The 15,695-nt window shown below is 46.1% G+C and overlaps 1 protein-coding gene across 2 annotated transcripts in view; it reads left to right on the top strand.

Moving 5' to 3' along the window:
- The window catches only part of LOC100601622 (putative protein ZNF321), a 144,796-nt gene extending 132,135 nt beyond the window's left edge, over positions 1 to 12,661 (top strand). For both annotated transcript variants that reach the window (XM_030821258.1, XM_004089417.3), the window contains exon 2: positions 12,150 to 12,661. In XM_030821258.1, coding sequence (XP_030677118.1) covers positions 12,150 to 12,661 — 512 coding nt within the window. The remainder of the gene's footprint in view (positions 1 to 12,149) is intronic.
- Positions 12,662 to 15,695: the final 3,034 nt, after the last annotated feature.

Below are 15,695 nucleotides of genomic sequence, written 5' to 3'. Positions count from 1 at the left end.
CCCGCCCCGGCCTCCCAAAGTGCTGGGATTACAAGCGTGAGCCACCGCGCCCAGCCTATATATATAGTTTAATAACTTAAAACTTGTGTAAATTATACAGATGATATTGATAATTTTAAAATTCCTATCTATAAGACATGTACATTCTATAAATCTTGGCCTTAGAGGTTAGCTTCCACTTGGAATCCCTATTCAGCCAGAAGGTTGTGTCTTAATTCACTTGTTAGACACTCTCTTCCCTTTTCCCAGGGTGGAATAGGAAGTGGGGCAGTGAAGTGGGAGAAAAAAATCACTTTCTGTTATCATGTAATAGTTTAAATGTAATTAATTCATTTATATTTTGAGACAGGGTCTGGCTGTATTGCCCAGGCTGGAGTGCAGTGGCATGATCTCCTCTAACTGCTGCCTCCACCTCCTAGGCTTAAGCGATCCTCCTACCTTAGCCACCCGAGTAGCTGGGACCACAGGCATGAGCCATCAAGCCTGGCTAGCTTTTGTATTTTTTTTTGTAGAAAAGGGGTTTCACTATGTTTCCCAGGCTGGTCTCAAAATTCTGGGCTTAAATGATCCTTCTGCCTCGACCTCCCAAATTACTGGGATTGCAGTTGGGATTACAGAGAGGAGCCACCGCACCTGGCCTACATAGTGTTGCTTTTTTTTTTTTTTTTTTTTGAGATGGAATCTTGCTCTCGCCCAGGATGGAGTGCAATGGCACAGTCTTGGCTTACCGCAATTTCCACTTCCCAAGTTCAAACGATTCTACTGTCTCAGCCTCCCGAGTAGCTGGGATTACAGGCATGAGCCACCACGTTCAGCTAAATTTGTTTTTAGTAGAGATGGGGTTTCTCCATGTTGGTCAGGCTGGTCTCGAACTCCTGACCTCAGGTGATCCACTCACCTCAGCCTCCCAAATGCTGGGATTACAGGCACGAGCCACCACACCCAGCCCATAGTACTTTTTAAAAGGGACATCAGGGCGCAGTGGCTCATGCCTGTAATCCCAGCACTTTGGGAGGCTGAGGCGGGCAGATCACAAGGATCACAAGGTCAGGAGTTTGAGACCAGCCTGACCAACATGGTGAAATCCCGTCGCTCCTAAAAATTCAAAAATTACCTGGGCATATTTGCATGCACCTGTAATTCCAGCTACTCAGAAGGCCGAGGCAGGAGAATCACTTGAAGGTGGGAAGTGGAGGTTGCAGTGAGCCAAGATTGCGCCACTGCACTCCATCCTGGACAAGAGTGAGACTCCATCTCAAAAAAGAAAAATGGAAAAAAAAAAAGGTACATCAACCCTGGGCATGGTGTCTCATGCCTGTAATCCCAGCACTTTGGGAGCCAATCACCTAAGGTCAGGAGTTCAAGACCATTCTGGCCAACATGGTGAAACCCCGTCTCTAGTAAAAATATTTAAAAAGTAAGTGGGCATGGTGGCGTGCACCTGTAGTTCCAGCTGCTCGGGAGGCTGAGGCGTGACAATCACATGAACTTGGGAGGTAGAGGTTGCAGTGAACTGAAATGGTACCACTGCACTGCAGCCTGGGGGGCAGAGCGAGGCTTCATCTCAAAAAAAAAAAAAAAATTATAAAATAAAAATGGGACATCAAAAGTGCTTTTGTTCTCGTTGTGTAATAGATTTCCTTTTTTTTCTTTCTGGTTCCTCTTCATTTCTTTCTTTTTTTTTCTTTCTGTTTTTTTTCTTTTTTGTAGTTTGAGGTAAATGTTAATTTTAAAATTTCCTTTTTTAATCCATAATCACTTCTTCTGAAAGATGCCTTTGTGGCATGCTGTAATCTGCTCACATCTTTCCTTTCTGTACACGTATATGTTCTAGTTATTTTCCCGTTGACATCTGAATTTGTTTGATTTTTAAAAAACAATTTCAAAGTAGTTTCTGTTTGAAATTAGTTGCTTCTGGTTCAGATCGAGGTCTGCATGCTTTCTACCCTTTATTATTTATTGGAAACCTTTAACATCAAAATGTAGTTTAAGCAGTTAGTCTATTTTTCAGTTTTGTTTCTTTATGTCGTTTGTTACTGTCTTGAGCTATGAGCTATTAAGTGCATATTTCCCTCAGAGCCCTCTGGTCCATGTGGACAAATGTTGAAAGCCCAACTCCTCACTGTGGCTCCACAGCCCTGTGTCCAGGGCCCCTGCCAGTGTGCCATCTCGTCCTGGGAGCTTGCCCTCATCTCATGACTCCCTCTGCCCCAGTCATATTTGCTTTTTTCTTTTCCCAAAAATCAAAATCCTACCTGTCTCTGGTCATTGTCCCTGCTCTTACCCTATGTCCCTAAATGATCATGGCCCTGTCCCTATCTCCTCCTTCAGGTCTAGGCTCAGGGATGTCTTCCATGCCCTCCCACCCCCATCTGAAATTCCCTCTGCCTGTCAGTCTCTATCACGTTACTCAGATTTTATCATCTCTGCATCAATCACATCAGAAACGCTCTTTTTATTTTTTTATTTTTATTTTTTGAGACAGAGTCTCACTCTATCATCCAGGCTGTGAGTGCAGTCTCATGACTTCACTCCCTGTAACCTCTGTCTCCTAGGTTCAAGCAATTCTTGTGTCTCACCTCGCAAGTAGCTGAGATTACAGGTGTGTGCCACAACACCTGGCTAATTTTTGTATTTTAATTTTAATTTAATTTATTTTACTTTTGAGTCTGAATCTGTCACCCAGGCTGGAGTGCAGTGGCACAATCTTGGCTCACTGCAACCTCCGCCTCCCGGGTTAAAGCGATTCTCCTGCCTCAGCCTCCTGAGTAGCTGGGATTACAGAGGCCCACAAAGCCCAGCTACTTTTTGTATTTTTAGTACAGATGGGGTTTCACCATGTTGGCCAGGCTGGTCTGGAACTCCTAACCCCAAGTAATCCACCTGTCTCAGCCTCCCAGAGTGCTAGGATTACAGGCATGAGCCAACTCGCCTGCTCCTATTTTTGTATTTTTAGTAGAGATAGGGTTTCACCATGTTGGCCAGGCTGGTCTCAAACTCGTGACCTCAGGTGATACGTCTGCCTCAGCCTCCCAGTGTGCTGGGATTACAGGCGGGAGCCACCATGCCCGCCCAGATACGCCTTTCTGCATGGGTTGTTTTGAATGTTTTGGGTCTCCCTTTGCTGGAGGACTCACAGTTCCCATCTTGGCCACAGGAAAACTGCAGCACCTACTCTGGGGTTGTAGTTTAGATGCTAAGCTGTCCTCAGGGAAGACTCGGGGCCTGAGGCAAGTGTGAGGATGGTCCCACATTTCTTCTGGAAATTTCAACTCTGATTGATCTGAACTTCCTGTGGCTAATCATTTCAGTCAAAATAAGAGGAGAAGGCCTCACTAAGGTCAGAAAAGCCCTACAGACCAGACCCTGTGTCCTCAGGCAGTGCCGAGGCATCCCCATTTTTGCCATCTGTGTCACTGCCTTACTCCAGCTCCTGGGTCTTCCATGCTCTGCACATCACCAGGGCCCAGTCTGGCCATTGTGGGCAGGGACTTTGCCACCAGCAGGTGATGTGCTCAGAGTCAGGGGTCCTGGATTCCCTTCAGGAAGGGTGGGGAGAAGGTCAGGGACCTGAGGGGCATGAAGGACACACTCCTACACAACTAGTTCTGTTCCGGAGGAGCTGGAGGCTCCATGACTTCAGGAAAGATTCTTCCAAGAATCAGAGTGCAAACAGCACAGTGAACTGCAGCCTGAGGGCCACCTCTTCCTGCCAGGTCAGTGGCGATGACGCTCTACTGGCTTTTCCTTGCCTGTCACAGCACATGAGCATACACACACACACACACACACACACAGAGTCACAAGGCAGCTGGGGAGCCAAAGGTCAAGATGCTATAATGTAAATGTGTAGCCAGGTGCAGTGGCTCACGCCTGTAGTCCTACCACTTTGTGAAGGGATCCTGCCCCTCCAACACCCATGGGTATTTCTCACAAGGTGGAGATGAGAGACTGAGAAAAAAGATAAAGTATAGAGGGAGAAAAGTGGGCCCAGGGGACCGGCGGTCAGCAAGTGAGGACCTGCACCAGCATCGGCCTCTGAGTTCCCTCAGTATTTATTGATCACTATCTCTACTATCTCAGAGAGGGGGATGTGGCAGGACTATAGGGTGATGGTGGGGAGAGGATCAGCAGGAAAACATGTGAGCAAAGGACTCTGTGTCATAAATAAATTTAAGGAAAGGTGCTGTGCCTGGATGTACACGTAGGCCAGATTTATGTTTGATTTTACACAAACATCTCAGTGCAGTAAAGAGCAGTATTGCCGCCATGATGTCTCACCTCCAGCCATAAGGCGGTTTTCTCCTATCTCAGAACAGAATGTCTGGTCGGTTTTACACTGAGTCATTCCATTCCCAGGGATGAGCAGGAGACAGATGCTTTCCCCTTATCTCAATGGCACAGAGGCCTTCCTCTTTCACTAACCCTCCTCAGCACAGACCCTTTACGGGTGTCGGGCTGGGGGACAGTCAGGCCTTTCCCTTCCCATGAGGCCATATTTCAGGCTGTCTCAGTTGGGGGGGAACCTGGACAATATCCAGGATTTCTTGGGCAGAGGTCCCTGCGACTTTCCACAGTGCATTGTGTCCCTGGTTAATTGAGAGTGGAGAATGGCGATGACTATCACCAAGCATACTGCCTGCAAAAACATTTTTACCAAGGCACATCCTGCACAGCCCTCGATCCATTAAACCTTGAGTCAATACACCACGTGTTTCTGTGAGCACAGGGTTGGGACAAAAGTTAAAGATTAACAGCATCTTAAAGTAGAACAAGTTTTCTTAGTACAGATCAAAGTGGAGTTTCTTTTGTCTTCCTTTTTCAACATAGACACAGTAACAATCTGATCTCTCTTTCTTTTCCTCACAGTGCACCACAGAGCTTGGCTATTTTTTTGCATTTTTTGTAGAGATGGGGTTTCACCATATTGGTCAGGCTGGTCTCGAATTCCTGACCTCGTGATTTGCCCGCCTCGGCCTTTCAAAGTGCTAGGATTAGAGCCGTGAGCCACCGTTCCCCGCAGTGCCTGGCTAATTTTTGTATTTTTAGTAGAGATGAACGTCCTACATATTGGTCAGGCTAGTCTCGAACTCCCAACCTCAAGTGATCCACCCGCCTGTTTTTAAAAACAAGTTAATGCTTTTAGATGGCTTAACATATTGGAAGTTTTATAGTACAGACTCTAAACTTTTTTTGTTTGATAAGATTTGTCAGCCTTCGGTGATGTTGATGATGAGATGCCCCTTTTCCTGTCTCGCTCATTTCACTGTTCTATCAGAAATAGCTTACACTGGCCAGCCGCGGCGGCTCACGCCTCTAATTCCAGCACTTAGAAAGGCCGAGGTGGGTAGATTGCTTGAGGTTAGAAGTTTGAGACCAGTTGCACAAACATAATGAAACTTCGAATCTACTAAGTGAAAATAAAATTGGCTGAACGCGATGGCTCACCCGTGTAATCCCAACATTTTGGGAGGCTGAGAAAGACAGATCACCTCAGGTCAGAAGTTCAAGACTAGCCTGGCCAACATGGTGAAACCCCGTCTCAACTAAAAATACAGAAATTAGCTGGGCATAGTGGCATGCACCTGTAATCCCAGCTACTTGGGAGGCTGAGACAGGAGAATCACTTGAACCTGGGAGGCTATGCTGCAGTGAGCCATGATCGTGCCACTGCCCTCCAACCTGGGTGACAGTGGGAGACTCCGTCTTCCCCCCACAAAAAAAAATTAACCAGGCATGGTGGCGTGTGCCTTAGTCCCAGCTACTCCAGAGGCTGAGGCGGGAGGATCTCCTCAGGCAGGAGAATCGTGCCACTACACCCTAGTCTGGGTGATGAAGCGTGACTCGGTCTCAAAAACAGACAAAAAAAGAAATAGTGTAAACTAGAAAGCTTCAGGCACAGAAATTTATTTCTCATGAATCTGGAAAGTGGAAAATCCAAGAGCAAGATGTCAACCAGATTGGTTCCTGGTGAGATCCTTCTTCATGGTTTAGTCCAGCCATCTTCCGCTTGTGTCCTGACATGGTGTAAAGAGGAACAGACAATGAACACTTTACTGTCTCTTTTTTATAAAAGCACTAGTCTTGCCCAGGCGCTGTGGCTCATGCCTGTAATCCCAGCACTTTGGGAGGCCGAGGCAGCTGGATCACCTGAGGTCGGGAGTTCAAGACCAGACTGACCAACATGGAGAAACCACGTCTCTATTAAAACTACAAAATTAGCCGTACGCAGTGGCGCATGGCTGTAATCCCAGTTACTCGGGAGGCTGAGGCAGGAGAATAGCTTGAACTGAGGAGACTGAGGTTGTGGTGATCCAAGATCATGTCATTGCACTCCAGCCTGGGCAACAACAGCAAAACTCCATCTCAAAAATCAATAAATAAAGAAAAAATAGGCCGGGTGCGGTGGCTCATGCTTGTAATCCCAGCACTTTGGGAGGCTGAGGCGGACAGATCACGAGGTCAGGAGATCGAGACCATCCTGGATAACATGGTGAAACCCCGTCTCTACTAAAAATACAAAAAAAAAAAAAAAAAAAATAGCCAGGGCTGGGTGCGGTGGCTCACACCTGTAATCCCAGCACTTTGGGAGGCCGAGGAGGGTGGATCACAAGGTCAGGAGATCGAGACCATCCTGGCTAACACGGTGAAAACCCTTCTCTACTAAAAATACAAAAAAATTAGCTGGGCATGGTGGTGGGCGCCTGTAGTCCCAGCTACTCAGGAGGCTGAGGCAGGAGAATGGCATGAACCCGGGAAGCAGAGTTTGCAGTGAGCCAAGATCACGCCACTGCACTCCAGCCTGGGCAACAGAGTGAGACTCCATCTCAAAAAACAAAAAACGAAAAAAAAGAAAAAAGAAAAAGAAAAGCATTAGTCTTATTCATGAATAGTCAACACAGATAACCAAATTCTCTAAAAGGCCTCATCTGCAGGAACATCCTATTGGAGAATAAGAAATCTGATAATGGCTTTTAGCCAATACAAACATTTATGCCAGAGAGCCTGCATCATATTTTTTGTTTTTGTTATGCAATTTGTTTTCTACAAAGTTTTCTCTGACTCAGTTTATAAATTTTCCCAGTATGCATTCTATGTTTTGCATTTTATGCATAAAAACTATATAACTAAGGGCAATGCATTGTGGGGAAAAGAAAGAGAGAAGAGATTGTTACTGTGTCTATGTAGAAAAGGAAGACATAGGAAATTCCATTTTGATCGGTATTAAGAAAAATTGTTTTGCTTTGAGATGCTGTTAATCTGTAACTTTAGCCCTAACCCTGTGCTCACAGAAACAATGTGCTGCATTGAATCAAAGTTTAATGGATTTAGGGCTGTGCAGGATGTGCTTTTTTAAATTTATTTTTATTATTTTTATTTTTTTTGAGACGGAGTTTCATTCTTGTTGCCCAGGCTGGAGTGCAATGGCACGATCTCAGCTCACCGCAACCTCCGCCTCCCAGGTTCAAGCGATTCTCCTGCCTCAGCCTCCCTAGTAGCTGGGATTACAGGCATGTGCCACCATGCCCGACTAATTTTGTATTTTTAGTAGAGATGTGGTTTCTCCATGTTGGTCAGGCTGGTCTGGAATTCCTGACCTCAGGTGATCCGCCCACTTCAGCCTCCCAAAGTGCTGGGATTACAGGCGTGAGCCACCACGCCCGGCTTATTTTTTATTTTTGAGATGGAGTCTCGCTCTGTCTCCCGGCTGGAGTGCAGTGGCACAATCTCGGCTCACTGAAAGCTCCGCCTCCTGGGTTCATGCCATTCTCCTGCCTCAGCCTCCTGAGTAGCTGGGATTACAGGTGTCTGCCACCACGCCCGGCTAATTTTTTTTTGTATTTTTAGTAGACATGGGGTTTCACCATATTAGCCAGATGGTCTCGATCTCCTGACCTCGTGATCCGCCCGCCTCAGCCTCCCAAAGTGCTGGGATTACAGGCGTCAGCCACCGCGCCTGGCAGGATGTGCCTTGTTAACAACGTTTGCAGGCAATATGCCTAGTAAAAGTCATCGCCATTCTCCGTTCTCTATTAACAAGAGGCACAATGCACTGCGGAAAGCTACAGGAACTTCTGCCCAAGAAAGCCTGGGTATTGTCCAAGGTTTCCCCCCACTGAGACAGACTGCGATATGGCCTCGTGGGAAGGGAAAGACCTTACATCCCACAGCCAGACACCCGTAAAGGATCAGTGCTGAGGAGGAGTTGTGAAAGAGGGAGGCTTCTTTGCAGTTGAGATAAGAGGAAGGCTTCTGTAGGCTGGGCGCCGTGGCTCATGCCTGTAATCCCACCACTTTGGGCGGCCGAGGTGGGCGGATCACGAGGTAAAAAGATCGAGACCATTTTTAGTAGAAACTCCGTCTCTACTAAAAATATAAAAAATTAGCCAGGCGTGGTGGCGGGCGTCTGTAGTCCCAGCTACTCGGGAGGCTGAGGCAGGAGAATAACGTGAACCTGGGAGACGGAGCTGGCAGTGAGCCGAGATCCTGCCACTGCACTCCAGCCTGGGCGACAGAGTGGGACTCCATCTCAAAAAAAAAAAAAAAAAAAAGAGGAAGACTTCTGTCTCCTGCTCATCCCTGGGAATGGAATGTCACGGTGTAAAGCCGACCATTCCCATTAGTTCTATTCTGAGATAGGAGAAAAGTGCCCCATGGCTGGAGGTGAGATATCCTGGCAGCAATACTGCTCTGTTACTCTTTCCTACACTGAGATGTTTGTGTAAAGTGAAACATAAATCTAGCCTACGTGCACATCCAGACACAGTACCTTTCCTTGAACTTATTCATGATACAGATTTCTTTGCTCACATGTTTCCCTGCTGACCTTCTCCCCACCTGTTCTCCTACTACACTCCCCTCACTAAGATAGTAAAAATAATGATCAATAAATACTGAGGGAACTCAGGCCGGCTCAGGTCCTCGCATGCTGAGTGTGCCAGTCTCCTGGGCCTACTGTTCTTTCTCTATACTTTGTCTCTGTGTCTTATTTCTTTTCTGAGTCTCTCGTCCCACCTGATGAGAAATACCCACAGGTGTGGAGGGTCAGGCCCCCTTCAATGCATATATATAGAACTTATAGGGTCCAGCCGTACGGGGCTTAGCGGGTATTCTCCCCGTGTGCGGAGACAAGAGATTGTAATAAGTAAACACACAAGACAAAGAGATAGAGAGAAAACAGCTGGGCTTGGGGGACCACTACCATCAAGTTGAGGAGACCTGTAGTGGCCCTGAACGGCTGGGCTCGCTGATATTTATTGCACGCAAGACAAGGGGGCAGGGTAAGGAGGGTGAATCTTCTAAGCGATTGACAAGGTAAAAAAAGTCACGTGATCACAGGACAGTGGGCCCTTCCCTCTTAGGCAGCTGAAGCAGAGAGAGAGAGAAGGCAGCATACGTCAGCGTTTTCTTCTATGCACTTATAAGAAAGATCAGAGACTTCAAGACTTTCACTATTTCTTCTACCGTTATCTACTACGAACTTCAAAGAGGAGCCAGGAGTAAGGGAGGAGCATGAAAGTGGACAAGGAGCGTGACCATTGAAGCACAGCACCACAGGGAGGGGTTTAGGCCTCCGGATGACTGCGGGCAGGCCTGGATAATATCCAGCCTTCCATAAGAAGCTGGTGGAGCAGAGTGTTCCCTGACTCCTCCAAGGAAAGGAGATTCCCTTTTGCAGTCTGCTAAGTAACGGTTGCCTTCCCAGACACTGGCGTTACCGCTTGACCAAGGAGCCCTCAAGCAGCCCTTATGCGGGAGTGTCAGAGGGCTCGCCTCTTGCCTTCTAGGTCACTTCTCACCATGTCCCTTCAGCACCTGACCCTATACCCGCCGGTTATTCCTAGATTATATTAGTAATGCAACAAAGAGTAATATTAAAAGCTAAAGATTTATACTGTTTATAATAATGATTGATAATTGTCCATGATCATCTCTATATGTAATTTGTATTATGACTATTCTTATTCTAACTATTTTCTTTATTGTACTGAAATGGTTTGTGCCTTCAGTCTCTTGCCTCTGCACCTGGGTAATCCTCTGCCCACAAGAACTGCCTCAGCCTCCCAAGTAGTTGGGATTACAAGTGCCCACCACCATGTCCAGCTGATTTTTTTGTGTTTTTAGTAGAGATGGGGTTTCCCCATGTTGGCCAGGCTGGTCTCAAACTCCTGACCTCATAATCCACCAGCCTCAGCCTCCCAAAGTGCTGGGATTACAGGTGTGAGCCACCGTGCCCAGCCGTTAGTCAATTCTTATTCCTTTTAATGCTGTGTCTTGTCTTGTCTTGTCTTCTTTCTTCCTTCCTTCCTTCCTTCCTTCCTTCCTTCCTTCCTTTCTTTCTTTTCTGAGATAGAGTCTGGCTCTCTCCCCCAGGCTGGAGTGCAGTGGCGCAATCTCGGCTCACTGCAACCTCCCGGGTTCATGCCATTATCCTGTCTCAGCTTTCGGAGTAGCTGGGCCTACAGGTATCTGCCACCACGCCCAGCTAATGTTTTGTATTTTTAGTAGACATGGGGTTTCACCATGTTAGCCAAGATGGTCTCGATCTCCTGACCTCGTGATCCACCCGACTGTGCCTCTCAAAGTGCTGGGATTACAGGCGTGAGCCACCGCGCCCAGCATTGTTGTGTATTTTCTTGACATCCTAAATCAGAGGGTAGTGATCTTTTTTTTTTTGAGACGGAGTCTTGCTCTGCACCAGGCTGGAGTGCAGTGGTGCAATCTCTGCTCACTGCAACCTCCACCTCCCGGGTTTAAGCGATTCTTCTGCCTCAGCCTCCAGAGTAGCTGGGATTACAGGCACATGCCACCATGCCCAGCTAATTTTTGTATTTTTAGTAGAGACGGCGTTTCACCATGTTGGCCAGGATGGTCTCAATCCCTTGACCTTGTGATCCGCCTGCCTCGGCCTCCTGAAAGTGCTGAGACTACAGGTGTGAGCCACCACACCTGGCCTAGAATGTAGTGATCTTACTATGTATTTCAGGTCTTATATTGTGTGCTGGTGGTTAATAGACCTTGTGGCTTTTTTCTTAAGAGAGAATTGTTTACAATTCTGCAGGCCGTATAAATGTACTTATTTTATTGCTGGTTTTATCATGGGTTACAATATATTATTAATTTTTCTGATTTTACATATGGCTTTTCAGTATCTGGTAGGCAATATAACTGACACACTCCACTCGTTAATGTCACAAAGTGCCACCAGGCGCAGAGGCTCACACCTGTAATCCCAGAACTTCAGGGAGCCAAGGCGTGTGGATCACTTTAGGTCAGGAGATTGAGACCAGCCTGGCCAACATGGTGAAACCCCATCTCTACTAAAAATACAAAAATTAGCTGCGCATAGTGGCACGTGCCTGTAATCCCAGCTATTCAGGAGGCTGAGGCAGGAGAATCATTTCAACCGTGGAGGCGAAAGTTGTAGTGAGCTGAGATCATGCCATTGCACTCCAGCCTGGAGTGCAAGATTCTGTCTGAAAAAAATAAAACTACCAATTTTTTTTTTTAAGTCACAAAGTGCCTGTTCGGCATGTATAAAGGTAATTTTATGATATTTATCCAGAAAAATATTATATTAACATTTTCTTTTATTGTTTTCTCTTTTTTTGGAAAAAAAAGTCTGACTTTGTCACCCAGGCCTAATTGCAGTGGTGCGATCTCGGCTCACTGCAACTTCTCCCTCCCAGGTTCAACCAATTCTTCTGCCTCAGCCTCCTGAGTAGCTGGGAATACAGGTGCAAGCCATGACACCCGGCTAAGTTTTGTAATCTTTTCTTATCTTCTCATTGCTATGATTGTTTGACAATACAGAATCTCCATTGATTTTGGTTATCCTTACATGAGCTTGTTGTGGATGATTTACCAATATAGCATATTGTGTGGTCCTATAGCATTTATTTGTGTACAGTAAATATGCTGTAAGTATGAAGAATACATTTTTTTCTTCTTTCATAGATACTGATATGTTTTTTGTAAACTCCCATACATTTTAGGGTAGAATCTTACTCCTTTCGTGTTCCTAAACTTTGAAGCTCATGTTTGGAAAGTTTAAAATAAGAATTATTTTTTTGGTTCATATTTACACATTTCAGTATGATTTACCATCTGCGCTTAATTAGAAACCTATTGGTGTTTATATTTTGTAGATATCTCTTCCAAATGCATGATGAAGAAGTTCTCATCCACAGGACAAGGCAATACAGAAGTGATCCACACAGGGACATTGCAAAGACATGAAAGTCATCCCATTAGAGATTTTTGCTTACAGGAAATGGAGAAAGATATTCATGACTTTGAGATTCAGTGGCAAGAAGATGAAAGAAATGGTCATGAAGCACCCATGACAAAAATCAAAGAGTTGACTGGTAGTACAGACCGAAATGATCAAAGGCATGCTGGAAACAAGCCTATTAAAGATCAGCTTGGATCAAGCTTTCATTCACATCTGCCTGAACTCCACATATTTCTGCCCGAATGGAAAATTGGTAATCAAGTTGAGAAGTCTATCAACAATGCCTCCTTAATTTCAACATCCCAAAGAATTTCTTGTAGTCCCAAAACCCATATTTCTAATAATTATGGGAATAATTCCCTCCATTCTTCATTACTCACACAAAAAACGGGAAGTACACATGAGAGAAAAATCTTTCCAATGTAATGAGAGTGGCAAATCCTTTAATTATAGCTTACTCTTAAGGAAACAACAGATAATCCATTTAGGATAGAAACAATATAAATATGATGTATGTGACAAGGTCTTTAATCAGAAGTGATTCCTTGTATGCCATAGTAGATGTTACACTGGTAAGAAACCTTACAATTGTTATGAGTGTGGCAACACCTTCAGTCAGACGTCATCCTTTACATGCTATTATAGACTTCATACTGGAGGGAAACCTTACAAGTGTAGTGAGCGTTACAAGACCTTCAGTTGAAATTCAGCCCTTGTAATTCATAAGGCAATTCATACTGGAGAGAATCCTTACAAGTGTAATGAATGTGGCAAGGTTTTTAATCAGAAAGCACACCTTGCATGTCATCATACACTTCATACTGGAGAGAAACCTTAAAAACGTGAAGAATGTGAAAAAGTTTTCAGTCGCAAATCACACCTTGAAAGACAAAAGAAAAACTTAAAAGAGATGGCGTTGCCCTTGTTTTTGAGAATGCCCTACTGTGTAAGTGGTAGTGTTCTTTCTTTTTTTTTTTTTTTTTAAGACGGAGTCTCACCTGAGCGAGACTCTGTACCGGCCGTATTTATTATTGTTATTAATTTTTTGTTTTTGAGACGGAGTTTCACTCGTTGCCCAGGCTGGAGTGCAATGGTGCAAACTTGGTTCACCACAACCTCTGTCTGTTGGGCTCAAGCGATTCTCCTGCCTCAGCTTCCCAAGTAGCTGGGACTACAGATGCGTGCCACCATGCTTGGTTAATTTTTGTATTTATAGTGGAGATGGGGTTTCCCCATATTGGTCAGGCTGGTCTTGAACTCTTGACCTCAGGTCATCCACCCGCCTCAGCCTTCCAAAACGCTGGGCTTACAGGCTTGAGCCACCGCGTCCAGCCTGAAGTGGTATTTTTTAGAAAGTAACTACACCTTTTTTCAGTTTAATGACCCAGGGATGTATTTCCGAAGGACTTGGGAGCGATCCTTGTAAGGCAAACGACAAGGGAGATAGTACTTGTATCTTAGTAGGAAATTAAATAATTCAAACATCAAATGCTTCAAATTAAAAACTGCCGACCTTTAAATAATTCTGAGCCTTGAGAGGAAAATGGTCATGCAACCAGAGTCCAGTGGCATGCAGGTGCAACGTTTTTTTTTTTTTTTTGAGACAGAGTCGCACTCTGTCGCCCAAGCTGGAGTGCAGTGGTGCAGTCTCGGCTCACTGCAAGCTCCACCTCCTGGGTTCACGTCATCCTCCTGTCTCAGCCTCCCCAGTAGCTGGGACTCCAGGCGCCCACAACCACTCCCGGCTAAGTTTTTATATTTTTAGTAGAGATAGGGTTTCACTGTGTTAGCCAGGATGGTCTCGATCTCCTGACCTTGTGATCCACCCACCTCAGCCTCCCAAAGTGCTGGGATTACAGGCATGAGCCACCGTGCCCGGCCGCAGGCGCAAATTTTTTTAATTTTTTTTTTTTTTTTTTTTTCTTGAGACGGAGTCTCGCTCTGTCGCCCAGGCTGGAGTGCAGTGGCGCAATCTCGGCTCACTGCAAGCTCCGCCTCCCGAGTTCACGCCATTCTCCTGCCTCAGCCTCTCCAGGTAGCTGGGACTACAGGCGCCCGCCACCACGCCCGGCTAATTTTTTGTATTTTTAGTAGAGACGGGGTTTCACCGTGGTCTCAATCTCCTGACCTCGTGATTCGCCCGCCTCGGCCTCCCAAAGTGCTGGGATTACAAGCGTGAGCCACCGCGCCCGGCCAACGCAGGCGCAAATTTTATGAGTTTTCCTAGCCAGGTGCCGTGGCTCAAGCCTGTAATCCTAGCATTTTGGGAGGCCGAGGCAGGCGGATCACTTGAGATCAGGAGTTAGAAACCAGCGTGGCCAAAGTGGTGAGACCCCGTCTCTAGTAAACACACAAAGCCATTACAGGGTGTGGGGGGGCGCGCCTATAATCCCAGCCACTTGGGAGCCTGAGGCAGGAGAACTGCTTGAACTGGGGAGGTGGAGGTTGCAGTGAGCCGAGATCATGCCACTGCACCCCAGCCTGGGCGACAGAGAAAGACTCCATACCAAAAAAAAAAAGCTATATAACTGAGTTTCCTAATATCAATTTAAAAAAGAAAAGTTTTGGCCAGGCAAGGAGCCTCATGCCTGTAATTCCAGCACTTTGGGAGGCCAAGGCAGGAGCATCAAGAGGTCAGGAGATCGAGACCATCCTGGCTAACACGGTGAGACCTCCGTCTCTACTAAAAATACCAAAAATTAGCCAGGCATGGTGGCACGCACCTGTAGTCCTAGCTACTCAGGAAGCTGAGGCAGAAGAATTGCTAGAACCCGGGAGGTGGAGGTTGCAGTGAGCCAAGATCACACCACTGCACTCCAGCCTGGGTGATGGAGCGAGACTCTGTCTCAAAAAAATAAAAAAAGAGGGCCAGGCGCAGTGGCTCACGCCTGTAATCCCAGCACTTTGGGAGGCTGAGGAGGGCAGATCACCTGAGGTCAGGAGTTCGAGACCAGCCTCAACATGGAGAAACCCCGTCTCTACTAAAAATATAAAATTAGCTGGGCATAGTCGTGCATGCCTGTAATCTCAGCTACTCGGGAGGCTGAGGCAGGAGAATTGCTTGAACCTGGGAGGCGGAGGCTGCGGTGAGCCCAGATCGCGCCATGGCACACCAGCCTGGGCAACAAGAGCAAAATTCTGTCTCAAAAAAAAAAAAAGAAAAGAAAAAATAAATAAAAACACAAAAAAGTTTTCCTGTAAATAATTAGGAAGACGGAGCAGCCCCAGAGACAAGACCTCTTGGCATCATTGTCCCTTTTTTTTTTTTTTTGAAATGGAGTCTCACTCTGTCACCCAGCCTGGAGTGCAGGGGCACAATCTTGGCTCACTGCAAGCTCCACCTCCCGGGTTCACGCCATTCTCCTGCCTCAGCCTCCCAAGTAGCTGTGACTACAGGCTCCCACAACCACATGCGGCTAATTTTTTGTATTTTTAGTAGAGACGGATTTCACTGTGTTAG

This window comes from Nomascus leucogenys, chromosome 10, assembly GCF_006542625.1.
Source record: "Nomascus leucogenys isolate Asia chromosome 10, Asia_NLE_v1, whole genome shotgun sequence".
NCBI lineage: Eukaryota > Metazoa > Chordata > Mammalia > Primates > Hylobatidae > Nomascus > Nomascus leucogenys.
The sequence above is the reverse complement of the archived record's forward strand: the minus strand, read 5'-3'. Positions and strand labels throughout refer to the sequence as shown.